The 21,751-nt window shown below is 41.5% G+C and overlaps 1 protein-coding gene across 2 annotated transcripts in view; it reads left to right on the top strand.

The window, feature by feature from the left end:
- The window catches only part of LOC108888545 (PDZ domain-containing RING finger protein 4), a 105,706-nt gene that overhangs the window by 73,472 nt on the left and 10,483 nt on the right, over nt 1–21,751 (top strand). For both annotated transcript variants that reach the window (XM_018684582.2, XM_018684583.2), the window contains 2 exons: nt 12,094–12,347; nt 14,870–14,972. In XM_018684582.2, coding sequence (XP_018540098.1) covers nt 12,094–12,347; nt 14,870–14,972 — 357 coding nt within the window. The remainder of the gene's footprint in view (nt 1–12,093; nt 12,348–14,869; nt 14,973–21,751) is intronic.

Genomic DNA, 21,751 nt, shown 5'->3' with positions numbered 1-21,751 from the left:
TTTCTGTCTGGCAGGAGTGTCTCTCCTCTCCACCACAGCCACAAGTGACCTGTTCCTGTCTCCGAGCCAGGACAGATGATAGCCCCACCGCAGCCTGTATGGTCCAGGTGTGGGCACTGGTTATAAGCTTCACTGGGATCATGGCTGTGATTGCGCTTAATAGCTGATTAAATTTTAATCTTGGCCTCACAGTTGTAGGGATGAAGCCTTGTAAAACAACACTGACTTCATGCACAGGTACGGTGTGTTTTTTCCTGCATGTGTGTACTTCAATTGCATGCGCGTGCACATGGAGCATCCGTTACACAGTTGGGCTATAAATCTGCCTTGGAATTAACCAGTGAGTAGAGGCTGATTGCTGTAGCAGTCCCCTTGCACTCTCAGGAATGAGAATAAATGAGCGGACGCTGGCATGAACAATCCTTTATTACACCCATTAGCCAGAGGAGCCCGAGCCTTATGAAGCAGGGGAAACCAAACAGGCAGCACAGTCGTCACATACGTGGCCTACTTATGGTTCCCATGACAGTGTGAAGACCTCCCCCTGCCCCCACCATCACCACCACTTCACATGCATACTATTACCACATTACCAGCCACCCCCAGTACAATCAGTGGATACAGTCATCTGCGTACTCCTTGTAATGTCAAAATATTTCTGAAGTGCCAGCTAATAAGTGTGGCTCTGGAGTGCCTCCACCAGCTCAATATGTTCATCAACACATTTTTTTTTCTTTTGCAGAAACTTCAGTAGATGGCAGAATCATTAATCAGGAACTTTAGCTGTGTATTGCCTGTAAATCATTCCACTCATTCCTGGATGCACTCCTCAAACAACAGCACCAGGTGCTCTTAATCAAGATTGGTTTGTTTGCTTGTTTTTCGCATACATTAAAACTGCCAGGTGGACTATTTTTTCATTAATGAATTCTCCATCAAGAGCAAGGTAATGTTACAGCTCATTTACTGTGCAAAGCTTCAGGTCATATAAACATGTTTTGACAGGTGTTTCATTACATTCAGAATAGACTGGCTGACATTGTTGTAATTTCTATTAGAGGTTACTTAATCCCTGCCAATAGACAGCAATGTAGAGACTCACTGGTCTTCATATTGTACAGAGCATTTTGCAGTGTCATTGAAAACTTATGTGCAGCAGTTGTCCTGTGGTGCTCTAATGCCATTTCATTGATTATAATACTCCCTGACAAAGCTCTCTCGTCATTTCTGTCACTGCATGTCACTTAGAAGTAAGCTTTCTTACAGTCTTTTTAAGTACTGTTTGCCAGTAGGAGAGGAAATGTGATGTTTGAATCTGGAGAACTGGACAGACCTAAAAGTTTGGCCCAAGTCCAGCCCAGGTCCACCAAAATTTTTACAAAAACTGATCCTGATCCAGTATTTTAAATCAAACCTTGAAAAGCTGATGTTCTCCAGCCAAATGCAAAAGGGTACATTCAACACAATTTCATATTGGCAACTGCCAATTGTTCTGCCTTACACTGTCTATTTATATTCTCCAGGAATAATTATTTATCATAAGCAAATCACTTCGCTAACACTTCGACTGAGCTGTCGTCACCTGCTGCACACACTGGGTGAACTATGAATTTCTGCAATAGAGTGATGCTTGTGTGATGAAGCCAAACCAAAAATACATGTATAATATTATGTATTGTAACCATTTTTTTCATTGTAATTTTAATATTGAAAGTAATACTCAATTGTGAGGTTTAATGTTAAATGGTAACTGGGATCAAGTATGGCAGTCTGAGTCATGAGGGTTTCATGTCCTTCCTGTATCTAACTGACACACACAGGTACAGTATTTTTGAATAAGTGTAAAGTAGCTCTTTTGAGTGTCATTTCTTGTCTCCACTGTTCCAACTGTGTAATCAGGACGCAGTGGGAAACACTGAGTTGCATCCAATTTCCTCTCACTTCCCTTTGTTTATTGACTTGGGGACCTGACAAGGAGTGAAGGACTCGAGTGGGTTTAGAGAAAACCGCAGACATTAACTCCCCTAACCTCTTGCTGGCACTTTTGCTGTGCCATGAACAACACAGCAGGGAGCCTTGGAGTAGATTGATTACACTTGTGATCACTCTTCTAAGATAATGTCCTTCCTTTTAATCACGCGTTGTGCCTCTGCTCTTTACAAGGATAAGATTATCATCAGCAACTTCATCACTGTCTCATTGTAAATGCTGGCCTAATTGGACAGCTCTTCTTTTCATTGGAAGTTTTGATCTTATTTACTCCTGTGTGTCCTTCAGCTGTGATCACTTTTGGGAGGTGTTTTGTGTTTGTTTTCTCTGTGCTGTCTTCTCTTTCACACAGAGGAATCAAATGTGTTGTCTTCACTTTCTAAGAGCTGCTTTAAAAGATTTTTACTGCTGGAGTGTCAATAAGTTAGTTGCCAGGTGAACGTAATTACTCTACTTCTAAAACTGCCGTTTGTAAAATCAAAGAGTTGGCAGTATTTGCAGTATGTTAGCTTGATCCCTGTGGTGTTGAGCTTTGCTGAGTGCTATGAAGTCAATAACCTTGTATTTACTTATTGGGCACCAGAGAGGCCTTATAATCCTGCAACTCCATAAACCTGACATTTCAACAAAACACACCAGGCATTTACCTGCCAGACATCCACCCAGCTTTGCTTTCTCTGAAATATTTTGAGTGTTTGAATTACAATTTGAAGATGAGTTTTGTGCAACGAAAGCTTTAAATGAGAGTTCAGCCCTCACAGCCTCAGGCTATCATCAGTAATCCCTTTTGTTCACTTTGACATTGGCAGAATTGACCATACCTGCTTTCTGAGGCAGTCTTGATTTTTCTAGCCTGCTCTCATGTCAGGTCCTTTGTGGTGGCTGACATTTGTGACTGGACATTAATGACTCTATTTGCCTCAGAGGAAAGTGTTAAAAACAGCTGCCTCAGGCATAAGATACCTGGAATCACACACATTATGTGTAAAAATGAATGGTTTCTCCAGAAGGTGCGTTGGGCAAGAATTTGTAGCTTTCCATTCTTTCTTTATTTCTCTTTCTTTCCTTGCCTTTTTCCTCCTCTCCTTCCTTCCTTAACAACCCAACTGACCTAGCTCCCAGTTAATGGCTAATAGGCAGATCAGTGGCTAACCACGGGGGTCCTGACTGACCTTTCAAACCCGTCCAGTTTATTATTTGCACTGTCAAAGCTCCACGTGCCACCGTCTGACCTCCACTCTCATTCCCAGACCAGCGACCATGCGACAGCCTCGCAGACAAAGAGCCAGTTTGAGAGGGGAGGGATGGGGAAGTCGGACGAGACGCCTTTGTTGTGATCACAAGTGTGTCTGGCATTATGTAAATAGTGCTTATCCAGTGTTAATTGCCTCTGCTGCTAGGATGAGCATATTAAATGTGAAGGAAACAATTTACCACTTTCAAGTCTCCCCAGGCCACCGTAAATAAGACCAGGCCTGGCATTCGACGGCATAGCTAGTGCCATCTGCTACCTGTGTCATATCATCTGCACTCTAAACATCATTGGAAATAGCAGATAATAAAGGATGAATCTGGTTCATTACAACTTGGGTGTTATTTTTCTAGTTTTTGCCATTATTTGTCTCTATAATAAGAACACTAAACTTAACTTGATTTGCATTTTGTGCATTTCTAATGTTGAAAGTACTCCTACCAGGCATCTTCATATGTCATACCCTCCTCTCTGGCTCTTACTCTCTCATAAATAGGTGTTCCATGACTGTACGCACTTGATTTTCTTCAGTCAGCATATGGATGGCACCATTACTCCTTACAACCTCTTTTCACGCCAGCCAGGCCATTTTGCTGATCTGCACAGCACATAGCATCATCCGGCTACCTCCCCTTCCCATCTCCTGCTCCTCTCCTGTCCCCCAAACCAATTACCAGTTATCACCAAGGAGTAGGCTGTTCATCCATTAGTTATTCATCCACCCAAGTGCCGCTTTTACTCTAATTCGATTTCTCCCTCCATTTTACATTAAAAATCACTCCAAGATGGAAAGATCTTAAAGTTAAGCACAGAGATTAACTGCGCATCTCTAAATCTCTTTAACAAATATACTCTGCATGTACCATTAACCTTGAACAAGCTGATTAACTTAGCACTCCGTTTGCCTCACTAGTCCCAAATCATATTTAGAATCTGCCGCAGAATTTCATAATCCAGCCAAAATAGGATAGTGCAATTATCTCGCATTCAGCTGTAATCTGTTAGTGATGAAGATGGAACAGCATATTGATCTAATTTCATGGGAAAGTGATCATAAGCAGAACAAGAGGATGTTGTGGATATTATTACCCGGCGTATCTGACAAATGGGGCCAAGTACAATAAGAAATGAGATGAAATGTTTGCTCAACAATCTTTCATGTGCAGCACTGTGTGTGAGTCTGTGTCTTTTTATATCTGCCTTCTCTGTGTACACACATGTATTTTGGTCATGGTTGTTCATGTGGTTAGTGGTTGGTTGGCTATTGCTAAACCTGGAAGAGGTGTTTCAGGTTTCAGCAGCAGCATTAATGCAACAACAACACCCACAATCAGTGTTGGTTAAGTTACTTGAAAAATGTCATTACATATCTTTCATTGAAAAACTAATTGCATCGCGTTGTTAATAGCTCAGTGGCAAAAGTAATAAGTTACCTTGCTCATTACCTCACTTTCATTTCTCAGCCCAGCCTCATCAAAAGTATCCTTAAACAACTCCAAAGTCTCCACACCCTCATGTCACATATTCTGTATTTCATGTGTAAAAATGGAAAATGACACATTATAATTTAGCAGTCACCTATGTTTTAGATCTACTGACCATCAGCAGCCAGCCTAATGTTAAATCCCAGCCAGAACACACAGCTCTCTAGAGATATCCTCCTCACAGTGAAGCTGTATACACTGTACAACTCTGAACAAAGCCAAGTCATTCCTGACCATAGGCTTACTTAGCAAGCCAGCTAACAAAGAGCACACAGCATGTAAATGAGAAAACTTTGTAGTTACTGGGAGGTGTTTTTTTTTTTTTAACTTTCTTTTGTAGCCTTTGTGCCAAGCTAGCGTATTCCAAACAAGTTTCCTAATTGAATACACAGAGACCAAATAGATAGCAACTCCTGGTGAGACAGTGAAATCAACCCAAATTGTTGAAGTAACATGTGTCAGTGGGATTAGCAACTGTAATGCATTACTGAATTTCAAATCATAATGGGAGAAGGAAATGGGAGGGATGGTGGTGACAGTAGACGGTGATATTACAATCTGTGCATGACCTGCACCTACTTCACCTTCTCTGCTGCTCAGCACATTTGACATTGAGTGTTTAGTAAAGATCTCTTCTCCCTTTGTCCTTTTTATAACAGTTGTCCTTGCACTGAGCGATTACGCCAAAAGATTGGATAATAAATGTATGTAACAAGGCGGACGATGAATTTTAGGGCAGATTGAAGGAGGTGATACACTTTGAACGAGTTGCGCAATAAAGGGAGTACTCTACACAAGATTGGTGCTCAGAGAAGAAAATTGGCAGAATTCATCAAATGTTCTGCAGGCATAAAACCTCAGCAGCAGTGTGTAGGGCCTTTAATGTGAAAAATAGCCCAGGGGCCTTGTGCAGTGTGTTTTATGTGGTTGGAGGGGTTAAAGGAGGCCTGTACATTGGTTCATGTAGAGATGTTGAGGGGATTGTCAGATTTCCCCAGTGGCATTCTCTCTCTCTCTCTCTCTCTCTCTCCCTTTCTCTCTCTCTCTCCTTCCCTCTCCTCCCCTCTCCCAGTTTCCTGTCACTGGAGCGTTGCTTGAGTCGCTCAGACAGTGGCGATGACTGTCTAGGAGTGATTTATGCAGTCATAAGGGCTGTACTGTAGCGGACCTTGGCCCGTATTTTATTCTGACACTTATTATTGAAATGAGACATTTGGGTGTTAAAAGGAACCCAAGCCGTTTTCTCACTGAGAGGATGAGGTAGCAGTCATGCTCACATCCTTCCAGCATGTGGAATTACCTCAGGGAGTATTTAATTCCACTTCTTCTGAATGTTTCAGTTCTCACTTGTACATAGTTTTTATTTATGAAAATGCAAATTGAATCCCACATTGTTGAAAGATGGAATTGCAAAACATTGGTGAAGTTGGAGCTGCAGTGTAGCAGCTCCTGATCATTTGCTTGGTGCTGTAGAAAAGGCAGACTGCATCAGTCAGTCAGCAGTGAACAGCACTCCTGTCTCACTGTTCTTTGCTCTACTGTTGCTTAGACTCAGTCGGGTAAATCAACAAACAATAGAGTAGTGTAAAACGGGAGGATTATTCTTGCCACTCAAGGTCCTGGAAGTGTAAGTCCACTTCATTCTCTGCTTACACTATGTACATGAGGGGTAGCTCAAGCAATTCTGATGCTTGGTATTGGAATACATTTTCATTACAAAAGGTGAACAGCTGCATTAACACTGAAAGAAGCCAGGTATGACTTCCAAGGAGTGCTCTGGTTCCCTAAGAGTTCAGGGCACAGACCATGAACTGCAACATGCCCAGTCTAGCCAGGGACCTTTGTTGCTTATCATTCTGTAATCTACTACTACTCTTGTCCCACTGATAAAAGCATAACATGCCCTCCAAAAAATTACAACTTCCACGGAGCATTTTGGTATGAAACATCCAATCAGGGATGTAAAATTCTGCAGCTACTTCATGGAAAACCTGTGGTGGGAAATATACTTATTTAAGAGTTAGGTGAGAATATTGGCACCACAGTCATGTCTGTACACTAAACATGAAGCTACAGCCAGCTGCCAATTAGCATAGCTTGACATAAAGATTGGAAACTGGGGAAACCTCTAAGCCTGTCCCTGTTTGGAGTTAATACTAGTGCCCTCTCCCATTTCCCAACTGTGATTGCCCAAGCTGTGTGAGAAGGTTTAGTCACATAACATCTGTTCGTGTCTCACTCATAGAGTGTTAGAAAACTGTTTCCCATTCCATCAGCACTGTTATGATGGTTAACCAGCAGTAGTGGTCCCTCCTCTATCTCCACAGTACAACTCTAGTGGCCATGCTTCCTTTGTCCCCCTCGACTGTACCTCCACTTCCTCTGGCACTATCACCATCCTCAGCTTCCTCCAACTCGTCTATATGAGGGCTCCACACACCTGACTGGACCCTGATGCCGAGGGGTCATGTTGCCTTCTCCCAAAAGATGAAAAGATGGACAGGCGTGTAATCGACAACTGTAAGCGCTACACTCCTGAGGCTAGATGACCTACATGTTACACTCCCTCCATCTGCCTGCATACACTTAACACCCCACAGGCTGCCACTCAAACCAGCAGGTGATGGCACACAAGAGATGCAGACTGTGTGTTACAGAGGCTTATTGCATGTACAGATGTTAAGCACAACACCCAAAGTTAGACGCACTGGTGAAATATGAGCATCTGATGCTCTTTCTACTTCTACTGAAAGCCTTGTTTACTTGTCAGTGCAGTTCAAGTAGAAAGGATGACCTTACTTCATTCAACTCACCACATTTCCAGTTCAGCCAGGATACAAGTGAGGACTAATACTCTCTCCTTGTGCACAGCATAAACTCTGTAAAATTGAAAACAAAAACATTTCATTAAGATTCAAAGTGCTACATGCAAGTCATAAAGCAATGTGTGCAGTTAATTCAAAAGCATAAAAAAACTAATGGACTATTAGAGTCTACTGCCTGAGGCTGCCTTTTCTCCTTGCAGAAGAAGTACATCAATCACTTCTATCAGTAAGCTGCCGGCAGTGTCTTTGCCTCCTGCAACAGACATGGCCCCTCAGCAGAAGCAGCATCACATGTGGCTGAAGTTGACATCTTAACAGATAAACTAGCCCCACTTTACTACCACTGTCACTACATTCTGCCCTCAGTCTTTGGAGATATTGATGGGAGGCAGCAGTCGATGAGACTAAAGCACTGACAGGCAGAAGGGACGCCTAAGGAGTCCAGCTAAGCTGCTGCATGTTTGTTCTTTCTCGCTTGCCCTCATAGCTGGAGGATAAATGATAAGATGGGACACAGATGAGAAAACCTTCAAGACTGTGCTTTGCCTTAGGCTGTAGTTGTAAAAACAGTGACTTGTGGTGAAGTTTCAAAGCAAGTCGGTTTGTTTGCTTGAAACAGCTCCAAGCAGCTGAAAGTGACGTGAGGTATTCACTGGAGCGGAGACGTAGTGCACTCTGCTGCGTCACAAGTGCACAAATTCTGAATGTCTTTGTCAATATGGGACTCTGCCACAGAGAAAATAAAAGAAAGGGAAAGGGGTTACATCCTTTTGTTACACTCCACTAAGCTGGTTTACTGCATTTGTTGTGAGAAAGCTGGTGGTCGTCTCTGGGGCTTTGAATGAAAACACATTTCTCTTCTGGCTACAGCTGCGGTGTATCCGTGTGCAAACAGCCAGCAGATGTGTTTTGGTCCAGCTACTCCATCCCGGCGCCCGTTTCCTTCCAACTCCGCATTTACCTGATCATCTCCTGGCCCAGTTGTTTAACAAATGATCTCTCATGAATAATCACTATTGTTTTGTTCCAGACCAATAAGATAACTCATGTTGACTCTGTACATATGGAGCAGTTTTGGCCATGGAACATGTGCAGAGCTGAGTTGGACTCGATAAACACCACAGCTGCTAAATAATTTGTTGCAAACAGATTTTGTTTACCAGCATGTGTTTATGAGTGAATATGTATTTGTATGCTTTGCATGCACACTTGAAGAGGATAGTTTATGCTAGTTTGAGTACATTAAAATATGTGTGATGAAACATTAAGAGGCTACAGCTTGTACTTAGTGGAGCCAGAGAATACAGGCAGATATTATCTTTAATTCTGTTATGTTTTAAGCTACTTAGGAAGTTAGCCAACTTCAAAAAAAATAAATAAATAAATAAATAAATAATAAAAAATATTCACATGAAAATTTCACAGTATAAAGTCACCGTCACTATGTTTAGGCATGCTAGCTTGTGAAGCACTTTGCAGAGTGTAAAGCTGTCCCCAGAAATCTCAAGGACTGTGCTGAAGGCAGATCCTCACTGTGAGAATATCTGAGAAGATCTAGGAAGCTGCAGCCAGGCTTACAGAAATCCTTCCCATCTGTCAGACAGGACTACAGAGCCACACAACTAACTGAAGCAGCGTGTTTAGCTGGATAGACATCAGCCAAAAGGACACAAAAAGGATGGCAAAGTCCCCCATGCAGGAGTTAAGGCTACTTAATATTCCTGTGTTGATTGGGAATTAATTGTTCCATCTGGCTCCCATGAAACCCAGTGATGAGAATAGGAAAACAACACTCCCTCCTCTTTTCCTAACGTGTTTCCCCTTGTTTCATTATGGTCATGGAGTATGGCTAGCAAGTGGTGAGGCTTGGAGGTGGAGAAAGAAGAGGAGGAGCTTGGGCCGGACAGGCTGTACCAGAGGGAGAGCTCGTAAATTTGATCATTTTTCTCCAGGACTGTCATACGCCATAGGCTGCCTCATTTGTCTACTCCAACTCCTTTGTTTCCACCAGGCTCCCTGTTCCAGGATTAGGCTGCGGAGAGGGAGACAAGCAGGAAAATAAGACAGAGGGAGAGAGACAGTCAAAGGAACTATATAAGCTAATTATTATACTGCTCCATGTTTCTTAAATACAGTACTTAAAGTCTAATGTACATGCTGCAGTATTTTAATAATCGCTGACTGGCCAAAACACAGAATGAAAGGAGGCATGAGGGAAGGAAGGATGAGTGAAGCTGCACAACTGCATGTTTTTTTTCCCACCAAATTGCCCTGCAGTTCCACAGGAGTGGTGTTGACCCAGTTTATCTCCCACTCAGGTGATTAATGCAACATTGCTACAAACAAAGGTCACATCAGGAGGCAGGGGAGCAGGCCAGAGCACAACAAGAGCTAAGGGAGTTATATATGGCTACTGTTATGGCTGAGAAAATAAGTTGTTTGTTGTTTTGTAGGGCATCAGTCAGTCTCTTGAGGCACACAGAGAAGCACACACGCACACGCACACACAGGAATGAACCAGGAATGAGAGCAACACACTAATATTGTGTTATAACCAACAGTTGTTAAATGTCTTCTGTGGCTCTTCTGGGGAGAGCTTTCTAAAGTTAGAAAGAAATACCCCTCTGATTATGTCATCATGGGGGTATCTAAGTATACATTATATGAAGTGTAGGATCCAATGTTTTTGGAGCTTGGAGCCTACTCTCTGCCTTTACTTGGTCATTTTTTACCATTCATTCTTTCTTTCTTTTGTGAGTCCCCCAACACTACAGAAGTTCAGTACTTAATTGCTAGAAGCAAGAGATGGAGCAAAGTTTGAGCACCAGCTGTTCAAGACAAAGTCCCAGATGACATGTCTGTGTGTGTGTGACCCAAAATGGGAACAGAGACCCATTTTTGGATATTTTTAAACTGTCTTTACTTTTCGTTTGTTCACATTATGCAGCAGTTCTCAGCCTGGTGTCTCAAGACCAACTGAAAGGGTTCAAGGAATGATTAATTTCTGTTACACATTTTTGTCCTCATTTTTCTTTAATATGTGGTCTTTATACAGGATAGTATAACATTATTGGGTCTCAAACGTGATTTTAATACAAACTGAGAGGGGCAAATAACCTACAGCTGCTTACAACTTGCAGAGAAATGCACCCTGTGACAAGGGATTAATCAATAATAACAGTTAAATGTTTATTGGAGCCTTAGTAATATAAGTCAGAATGGTTGGGAACCACTGGTTATGTATAGCTCAAATTTATACAATCAGTGTTACATATAGCTGGATATTACACATATTTATTAGGAAGGAGAGGATTTATGCTGTCAGGTCCTATCAGTCCTTTGCTGCATCTTAAAACAGGTACTAAGACACTAAGATGTGTTACAGAACATGCAAAAGTAAAGAATTAGTGGTAGAACATCTGGGGTTGAAAATATAAGCTCTCTCTGTGGGCATTCCTTGGTGGCCTCTGTGTCTTTAATGTTCATTTAGAGGCACCACATACACACAACCAGAGTTACTTGAAACTGTCGACTGCTCATGAATTTAGGTCATTTTGTTAGTCAGAACTAGGCTATGGGTTTTCTTATTTCTACCTCTATGTTGCATTTTAAAGAGAAGTTGTGATGGCTGCTTTTCAGTTTCCCAGCCTTGCTTTATTTTCCACAGCTGGCACTTGTGAATATAAATGCTCTCTTTTACTCTTCTAGTTATCATTTTAACTCATTTCAGTTTGCCGTGTGAGCAAAATGCTCCACTCCAAAACCAGATTTAAATACAACTGCAAGGGTAATTATGCTGTGTCTACCTTTTTTTTCTTCCTCTCTCTCTCTGTGGTTATCTAAATTATAATCTCTAGTTTCAGCGTTTATACCAGAGGTATTCCACAGCTATGGTTTCTCTTCCAAAGAAATTAATGGTGCTAAACGAAGCAATGATTTTCTTTATATGTGCCAGCTGTAGTGCAAATGGTTTTCAGTCTGCCAGAAAATCAAGTTCATTTTGTGAAGATGAGGTTGAAGATGGACTCAATGAACAGGGGTCATTTGGGCTTTGATCTAAGATTCGCTATCAAGCTGTAATTTTGTGTGTATGTTTTCCAATGTTGTATTCATAAAGATTTCTTTTTGATCATCTGTCCAGAAGACATTCAGGGTAAAGAAAGCACAATTTAAATTTCTGTCTGAATGCATCCACCCTAAGCACAACTGTACAGATGTAGCAGTGTGGGAAAAGGGCCCTGAGGGCACAATATTGTCTGCATTTCTCAGACCCAGACCTGTATATCTTGCTAGAAAGAGCATAACAAGAGCAAGATTAAAAGTAATATGAGCTGTACTTTGGCTTTCCTCTTGGCTTTTTTGCTGGCTTTTAGTCTAACCTCATTTAGGCAGAAAACTCTTCCCACTCAGGTTTATCTGTACCAGTCAGCTTGTGTCTGTCCCTACAGCAACTCTGCTTCCCTGAAACATTTCTATGGCAAAAACCATCAAAACAGGTACAGTAATATATCTCACACACAATATCTTTCCCTGTCTTCCTCAGGTGAATGGAAAGGAGTTGTCCAAGTCCAGCCATGAGGAGACTGTGGAGGCCTTTCGCGCTGCCAAGGACCCCGTCGTGGTGCAGGTCATCAGGCGGACCCCCAGCGGCCGCCCCCATGGCCCCCCTCAGGAAATCCATGTGGTGGATGTGTGCACTCAGACCGACATCACCTTTGAACACATCATGGCGCTGGCAAAGCTGCGGCCTTCGACCCCTCCTGTGCCTGACGTCTGTCCCTTCCTGCTCTCTGACAGGTGAGTACAATAGGAAATGTATGTAGTTATTTTACATCTCTGTAAATCAACAATAGCTCAATAAGCTTGTGAGTCCTATTTTCTTATACCAAATAAATGTGATTCAGAACAGGAAAGATAGTTTTAAGCAGCTCAGTGATTTGATATAATTTCATATATTTTTATTTAATTTGGAATTATAACTAATTATTTTGATTCAGTGCCACAAAGAGCAATGAGTTTGTTGTTGTGTCCTTGTTTTGACTTTGGCTGGAACTGATGATTATTAAGAAGGAAAAAATAAGTAGTGAGAAGTGTTATTGAGCCATGAAGCAGAAATATCAGTGTTTGCAGAATTAGCATTAACAGTTTGCAAGGCTCCTGTAAAATATAAATGAACTGTCTAACCCGCTGCATAGTTGATTCAGACAAATATAGATTAGTTTGTTCTCAGTGTCCTTCACATCTTCTCTTCACCAATTGGACACGCAAATAAAAAAAGTGAAATAAAGGGAAAGAGAAATAAAAGACAGGGCTAAGTAGTCATAATTTACCATGAATACAAAGTGTACATGTGTAGAGTGTGCTCAGAGTCTCAATGTTTAGCATAAAGAATTTGTTTAAATGAAGTAGATAGATAAGCAGAGAAACAATAATAAATATAAGCAATCAGGACCACAAGTCACAACCTCAAGTGGCATTGAATACATGAGCATTTGGATCATCATCATGTCATCATCATGAAATTGTTATTCCCATATGACTTGAACACAGCACAAAGAGCCACATGGGAGATAGAATGTGACTGAATGGCAGATGCAAAAGACATACATACTAACAGATAAATCAATATAAAGTTATGAATTGGGGTTAGAGCACTATCTTTCACGTGCTTCATATACACTTAGATAGTCAAGCACATAATTCAGCAGCAAGATTAAATATGTTTGTTTGGCTCACGGTGTCTATAAATTTAGAGGAGATGAAAATCAAAATGACACAGTACAATCACTAGTCTAATCACATCGCGAATGGATGCTGAGTAGCACAATACCTCAAAGACGTGTTTTTATTGTTTATGTGAGAAAAATGCATAAAAATATGTACAAAAAAGATCTTGAGGGTGTAAAGTATCAACAAGAGGTTTTCCTGGAAAACAACAAAAGATACAGGATTCATTATTTTCTCTTCTGGCATTTTAGATTATATTCTGGTCATCTCAAAGGAGAAGTAAACTGTGAACAAGAAAAGTTTAGCATAAAGGAGGATCTGGGTTTCACCTCTTGGGATGAAACAATGGAACAATGGCAATGTGAGAGCTTCACAGCACAGAGCTGGGAAGTCAGGACTGTCTCGGTGAACCAAGAGTGTTCAGCACAGTGGATAATTAATTCCAACTGATAAACATCCTGAATCTGTTGTCGTTTGCCATCAGAGACTTGCTTAGACATTCAGGCATGGACTTTCAGTCAGCTGCTCCGTCTGTATCGCTCTTTATTAGACATCATTAAAAATGTTTGTTATTGTCAGTGTTACATACTAGGTATAAAGTACTATACATGACCTGATCCAAATCATTGCCACATTTATATATCTCTCAGTATAACCACCATACGATTCCCCACAGGGCCTTCTTGATATAATTGGAGCTGCTTGGTGTACCCATTTTTGGCTCATGGAAGGTTTACAAGGTGATTAAAGCAAATGGGCTAATAAAAAACTAGGCAACACAGTGCAACGTGTGCTTGTGGGCTACTTACAGCCCTAGGCCGAGCCCAAATGTAATCAATGTGTCCCATAAAACTCACATTTTCTTGTCTTCATCTGAGATCAGGTGCACAATCCAATATACAGCAGGTTTTATAGATATAACAAATGTTTGTTACTCTTACTTTTGAGGCTAGATTGTAAAATCTGTAATTGTATTTTTTGCATCCACTGCCAAAAGGGTGTTATATGTGTAATATTGAGGCATCAAAAGTATAAAGCATTCTGACATTTACCAGTCTGGTTTTGTGACTGGAAGATTGTTTTGAGACAGTTTTACAGTGCTGGGTAATCTGAGAGTTAGACAGCCCCTGAACACATCACTCAACATGTTTAACAGAGTGTCTTTTTGAAGTTTTTGCCCACCGTGTTTATCTTGTGTGGCACTGAAGCTGCTCGTCTTGTTAGACCCTCACAATGCTGTTTTGTTCAGTTACTGAGGGGAGCATAATAGAATTACACTGTACAATGTGGGGGGTTTTGTCTGTCAAGAGCAGGAAGCAAATTATGTGGATATGCCTGTTATTAACAAGGGGCTGTACTTTTATCACACACACTCCAGCAGCAGTGAAAGCCCTTGACAAATCCTTTATTCTTCAGATTCCAGCAAAGACAAAGGCGAGGAAATCCTGTCACTTCAAGGTATTGAAAACATTTAAAAGAAAATGAGCAAAAGGATCTTACTGACACCCAGCTCTCCGCCCCTTTCTGTTTCTTTGCCTCCCTCCCTGTCTGTCTTTTCCTCTCTTTCTTCCTCTGTCTGTCTCCCCTGACAGCTGTCATTCTCTTCATACAATGGACCAGGATTACTATGAAGGGACAGACTACCTCTCCCCTGTTCCAGCTGATGGAGAGAGGACAGAGGAGTTTGAATATGAGGTAAGAATCACTTGACTTGCCATCACTGCTGACTACAGCCTGACAGATTTATGGGCGTGGCTATATATTATTGGCTAATTTTAACTTATCACTGGTACATATGTTGGCAGATAAGTAACAAGAAATTGTAGCACAGAAGTTCCAAAGATAGAAAGAGAAATAGTCCATCCATCTACTCATCTATTAGTTATACCACTGCCAGTCCCAGCTGACATTGGGTGACAGGCAGGGTACACCCTGGGCAGGTCAGTCTATCACAGGGCTGACATATAGAGACAAACAACCATTCACCACCACTCACCACTCACCACTCACACTTATGGGCAATTTAGAGGCACCAATTAAATCTAACCTGCATGTCTTTGGACTGTGGGAGGAAGCTGGAACACCTGGACGAAACCCACACAACCTCCACATAGATGAGAGTTAGATGAATAACTGGCTCTTTCCAGTTTCAAAAATCCACCTGCTGGCTCTTCCAAAGCTTACCAATTAACACATTTTTTTTCAAATGTTTGTTTCATCTGTACACAAACAGAAATGTAAAAAATGGGGAGTTACCTTCTGTAACTTTTGGCCTTGACAGTGACTTCTGGTCTTGATGTCACCATCTTGATGACCAGGCAACCAGTAGAAAACCACAAAATGGTGTTTTTATATTTTCTTGTGTATGGATTACACAGTTGAGAGAGCTGTCACATAGAAACACATTGAGCTTTGAAGATGCTGGTTGGTGGATTTTATTAGCTTTGACAGAGCTAAACTAACTGTTCTCTCCTGCTTCCAGCATTTGTAGCTACATGTCCCACTATTGATCTAATAACCAAAGGCTTTGTGTTTAGCTTAAAAAAGTGGATATTGTCCAACTCTCAAATACTGGTGTCAGCATTGACCTCAAAAGTATAAGTTCTTTATTGCTAACAAACTGCTTACACCCATTTGTACAAGCACAAACACACACCCTAACCCCTGCAACAAATGGACACACATTCCCTTAACACCCCAAACTTAATGATGCTTAGGAATTGGTGGAAGGGCCCAAACACTAATTGACTCTACAGGCAGATCCCAGGGGGACAGTAGTGACAGATGATCAGCCACATTGCAGACAGCTTGAAAAATCCCTTGCTTCCACTAGCAATCATGACATGCTTTTTTCTCCCCTACAAGGCAAAAAAAGAGAAAATAAAAAAGCTCCAAACAGTGACAGCGTTACCTTAGATTTGCTGATTGTTTTCACAACTCTGGAAGAAAAAGCTAGCGAGCTGGTTGACTCTGAGCTTGATCAAACCCAATTAAAGTAAGGTGTGTGTGGCAGGTGCTAGAAAGGGGGAAAAAAAGAGATGGAAACACATTTCTTTGCTCCTGCATGTGTAAGTAACAGAAGCAGTTGGAGAGGTGATCTTTGTTGCTTTGCTGTTCATCTCTGACATATACAGATATACAGTACATACAGATGCACTGATTCAGCTGTGACGGGAAGAGATAGACAGACTCTGTCTCGGCTCTCGGCTCTGGTCCAATATTCTTTATTTCTGAGTCATTGAGGTGCGAGCATATTGCCATCGAGGGCTCAGAGTGGGTCTGATGTATGATGATTGCTCACCCCTCCCTTCCCTCCCTTTTATTTGTTTCATTTGAATTTGTTCTGAATGCTTCCACCCACTGAGCTTGAGCTGTTTCTTCACATCCTAAAGAGATTTGTGCATCCACTTGGATCGCAGAGGCCCCAGTGTCAAATCGGAATAAATATAATAAATGAAAGCCTCTCTTTATGCCTCATTGCTATTAACAAATCCTATTATACTGTGTATGCTTTGTAGCCTGCATCTTTTTTTTTGTCATGCTCGGGGCGTTAGATACCAACTAATGCAGCCCCACTTACTGTATGTCAACTGAAAACACTGTGAGGGGGATGTAGGTGAAAGCTAAAAAGCCACTTTTCAGGGTCGACGTGATCCCTCACTCCCTTCTGAAAGAAAGAAACGAGAATGTAGGAAAGGCATTTCTTTAAATTACCTTTGTTAGATGAAAAAGCACAGTGGGGGAGAGCAGTTTGCCATCACATCATGGAGAAACCATCTAAATCTAATTCACCTTTCTAATACTCCAGGCCATTGATGTTTCTGTTCTGGAGTACAGTAGTTGATGAGGTGGAGAGATGCCAGTGCCACTGTAATGTGCATTCATAGTGTGTTGTGTGTTTGTAAGTGGTGTGGGTTCATGTGAAAAGACAGTCTGAAATTAGATTTTCATGTTTCTGGACTTTGTGCTCAATAGATAAGTGGCCACAAGATACACCACATACCGTCTCCATCCAGTCCAGCTGATATTTTCACAGTTATTGGCTTATGAGGACTAAAGACTGTATTCAGTGAGACATCAATAGTAACATCAAAAGACAAAAACCTGTAGAGTTCATACAATAGTTATAACCTTCCTAGAACCTGCATCACTGTCAGTATGTGTACATGCACATAACTGCCTAATATTTTTGTATTAACAGTGGATGAAATGTTTGATGTAAGTGTAATGTGAAAGGTGTCATTCATAGTGATGAACCCACAGGGAATTATCACCAAAGTTGGCATCTTTTTGCTCATTGTTTTGGTTTTTACAGGCCAAAGCTTTAGTGGGCTTTCAGACCAACAGCCCAGTGTTAAAACAGCTCAAGAGGCTGTATCGGTGAGTGTATGTAACTCTAGGTACCACTGAGACATGAAATACAACTGAAGAAGGCTGGCTGGGTAAGAACACTGTAACGCTGGTTGCAGTAGTCTGGATCACGGCTGTAACTATTTCATTTTTCAACAGGAGTGGTAGTAATGGGATGAGGGCTTATTCGTATTGGTTGGCCTTGCTGGATGATGTTATGTTGCACTATATGGCATAAGTTGAGCCAGGTTAAACTTTTTTGCTGGATGACCCTGTGTTTTTTTGTTTTTTTTTTTGCCCCTGTCTGATGCATTTGCACCCCCACTGCAATATCAGACTGACCTTATTCAAATGAAATTTTTTCACACAAGGCTAAAGTCTGTCTGAATGCAGCCTATCTGTTTTGGCTCAGTCTCACTGCTGTTATTAATCCCTGTTTCCAGCCACAGCAGGCAGCCACTTTCAGTGAAACAGTGCTGATGAACCCACTGCACACTGTATGTCCTGCACTAAACAGCAGTCAGCAGACAACGTTTGTGACTAGCTGGTGAACATAGTTGGGGCATTTAGTAAAAGAATGAGAGACTTAGCCATTTATGGCTTGCTCTGATGTCGTATCACAAATGTAGGTTTAAGTAACCACATTACTGATGTCATTTTATAGCAAAATAATTTCTTAAACTTTTTTTTTTTTTCATGTAAATGACAACAACACATCTGTAACTTGAGGGACAGATTAGAGAAACCTAGTCAATGCAGCTAGATTTCTGCTGGATTTTTTTTTTTTTTTTTTTCATCAAATCATCATCAAGAGTATTGCTATGTAGCAAGATGAAAGAAAGACATTTGCATCCAAAGTCATTAAAACCAAGTCAGAGCCTCACTAAAATGAAAACAGACCCTGAAATAAAGAATAGTAACTTCTACACTTCTGTAAAGGTCAATTTCCACAGATGAACGGTAGACTATCTGTAAAAGTCAGTCACATTCTTAATGCTTCACACTTCAAATACACTAGCCTTGATGGAAAGTATGTGCAGGGGTAGAGAGGAGAGAAATCTGATTACTGACCGGTTCTACAGTGACCAGGTTGCTGCAGTTCATGTAAACCCATACTCCAGTTTCCCACTATAATGTGATTTTTCCCAGTAACCTTTAATTCTGTACTGTACACATACTCAATTGGGAATGACAGTGTAAGTCCACCATTATTGCTCCCCACTGCACCTCCCTCCCAGTTTATCTGCTATCTCAAAAGCCCTGAAGTTGGACTTGAGTCTTGCTTCACTTAACAAGCCAGGAAGAGGGATATATTGCAGCTCAGCTAATTTGATTGTTCATTCGGTAGGAAAGGTGAGGGAGACTTTCTGCCACCCCTACGATTAAACAAACCCTGGACTCCGTATAGAGTCTATAATGTCTGTCCTCTCTGTTGGCTGGCTTGGTTGGTTTAATGAAACACACAGGCCATGCCTCATAGCTGGAATTTCACACAAAAAACCATACATTTCCAAGGATCCCTTGATGTGCTTACAGCCACAACATGATGTTACTCGCCATTCCTTTGATTAGTTTCAGTGAGTTCTGACGACACAAAGTACTCCAAGCTCAGAGATAGTCTTCCCACTCTTCCTGCCAGTGGTAGCCATCCATGCATTTGTGACTGCTTTTTCAATTACTGGTAATCAAAGGCGCCATTATTATGACAGCATCCAATGTGCTTTGATGGTGGGCGCCAATCTTCCCCCTAATCATGCCATCGCAGTCATTAATTTACTGTCAGCCCTCGTCCCTGTGCCACGTTGCAATCTCCCGCCTGAGAGGCAGAGAGCTCGCCTGGAAAATGGAGGGGAAAAAAAATCAAAAAGGCAAGAGGAGAGACAGAGATTGGTGAATTTGTGTTTGATGGATCAGGAGACACCCTCCTTTTACTGAGGCATCTGAGCATAAGTGGGTGCTTTTTTTTCTCTACACAATATTGTCTTAAAACAAGGGACCAAAAGAACATCTGGTAAAGACAAGAGGGTTGCATATATGTGCTGCACATAGATAAAACATGCATGCACGTTGGATGTTTCATCCAACATACAGTAATTGTAGCAATCAATTTTCTCTGATCATTTAGCCATAGGTCTCCTGCACTATATCTATCCATTAATTAGTCAGAAGTAACTTTAGGCTTGTTTCACTGAGCCAGATAGGGATGATGTAGTACCTGCTCACACCTCTGCTTTGCCTCAGTCTTAGCAATTAATTTGTGTGGTTTATTTTTAGACACATGTCTCTGAGACATTGCTGGTGATTTCAGTATTTCCCACAGATATCCCACAACTTCTCACATCATATTAGCATGCAAGATGTGCACTGTCTGCATAGCTCCCATTACCTCCATGACTGCTTCGTTGCATCAGGAGATGTGCCGCTTTAATAATATCGCTACAAACAATAACAGCGATAGCTCATTAGTAACATTTTTTAATATAGCTAATGACTTATTTTTGCAGCTCATTTTGTTCAAATAGTCAGCATTAAAGCTTCTTCCCTCTTTCACGTTGTATCCTTACATATCAGCCGGGGGTTTGAAGTTGTCATCGCTTCTGAGACAGTCAATTAAAGATCTGAGCTCCCTGTCAGGTGGAGGCTGTCGGGAAAGATAAAACGACAAAGCTCAGATGATGTCGTGTTTCTCCTCTTTTTTTTCTGTCTGTGCTAATGCGTGTGCTCTGCTGAGTATACCTGTGTGTGTAAGCATAGGGTTTGCACAGGGATGCAGGAATTATTCTTTTAAGTACATGTGTGTATGGGAGTGTATGCAGCCCAGCAGCAGCAGGTCCCTGGTCAAAAAACACCTCAAAAAACACCTGCTTTTCAAACTCTGTGAGTGTGACAAGCAGAGGTAGAAAAATGAAGGAAGAAATGAGTGACAGGGGAGAAACAAAAATGGGAATTGAGCCTTAAGGTGTGTTTATGTGTGTAGGTGAGGAAGTGGGGGTTGGAGGGGGTCATAAACAGCTTAGAAGGGGTAGCCAGAGGCACCAGGTGGTGCCTCTCTGGCAGTGGTAGCGGCCTTTCCCCTTCTTCCCAACATCTCATTCCGCCATGGTCAGATGCTCCCTCACCCACCCCCTTGTCCTCCTCCCAGGCCTGCCACATCTGACACATGTAACCAGCCAACCCACACTTGTCACAGAGGAAATGAATCTCTCAGTTTCTGTGTGAGACCCCTCTGAGCCCCACCAGAGCCTTGGCCACCGCCTCATTTCTCTCTGCCCCCCTCCACCCTCCTCTCCACTCAACCACCTCACTCCTGCTGCTGAGAGTTGGTGTGTTTCTGCTCTAATGAAGACCTTGGGAAGAGAGGCCATTTCACACTTGATTCCCTCCAACACCCTTGATATATTTCAGCATTTGGAGATGGCACACAGGCTGGTGCTGTTTGGTGTTTGGCGTTTGGTTGCACCTCTGTTGTCGGGAACTGAGAATGCAAAGTGGTTTATGTGAAATTGTGGAAATTATAAGTTGTATTTGGTTCATTTTGATATTAGATGAAGGGGAACTGTGGCACTCACTCAAGTTCTGGGTGCGGTTAATCACATTTCACTTCTTGTGTATTTGTTTATATGAACTTAAATGAAGAATTCATGTAGACACCAGGGTACTAAGTTATGTTCCAAGAGGCTCGTGGGAAATTTGGGGACCGCTGATTTGTAAGTCAATAATTTGTTTATCTCTCCCCACGGGAAAATGAGAAATACTTTAGTGCTGCAGCAAATATGTATATCTAGTAGCATTAGCATAATTATAGTGTATTTATAGTCTAACATTCTATAACTTGGCAACAACTTGAGAGAAAAACACTTGAGGTCCTCTGACATTCATCAAAGCCCCACCGATCAAACTCTGCAAGCTCAGAATGTCTTTCATGATCAAACACTTTGAGACTCAAAAACCTCAGACAAGAGCTGGCAATTCAAACTCAATAAGAGTCTCAAAAACAAGTTGAATTTTTGTGAAGAAACTTGAAGAACATTGTTATTTGTTCTCTGTGTTTGTCTAGCCATTGTTATTGGTCAAGATTTTAGTTTTATTTAAGTGTATAGAATTCAGTTTGAGTCTGATCAGTT

The sequence above is a fragment of the Lates calcarifer genome, linkage group LG10 (genome assembly GCF_001640805.2).
Source record: "Lates calcarifer isolate ASB-BC8 linkage group LG10, TLL_Latcal_v3, whole genome shotgun sequence".
Taxonomy (NCBI): domain Eukaryota; kingdom Metazoa; phylum Chordata; class Actinopteri; family Centropomidae; genus Lates; species Lates calcarifer.
Note: the sequence above shows the minus strand (reverse complement) of the source record. Positions and strands in the feature narration are given on the sequence as shown.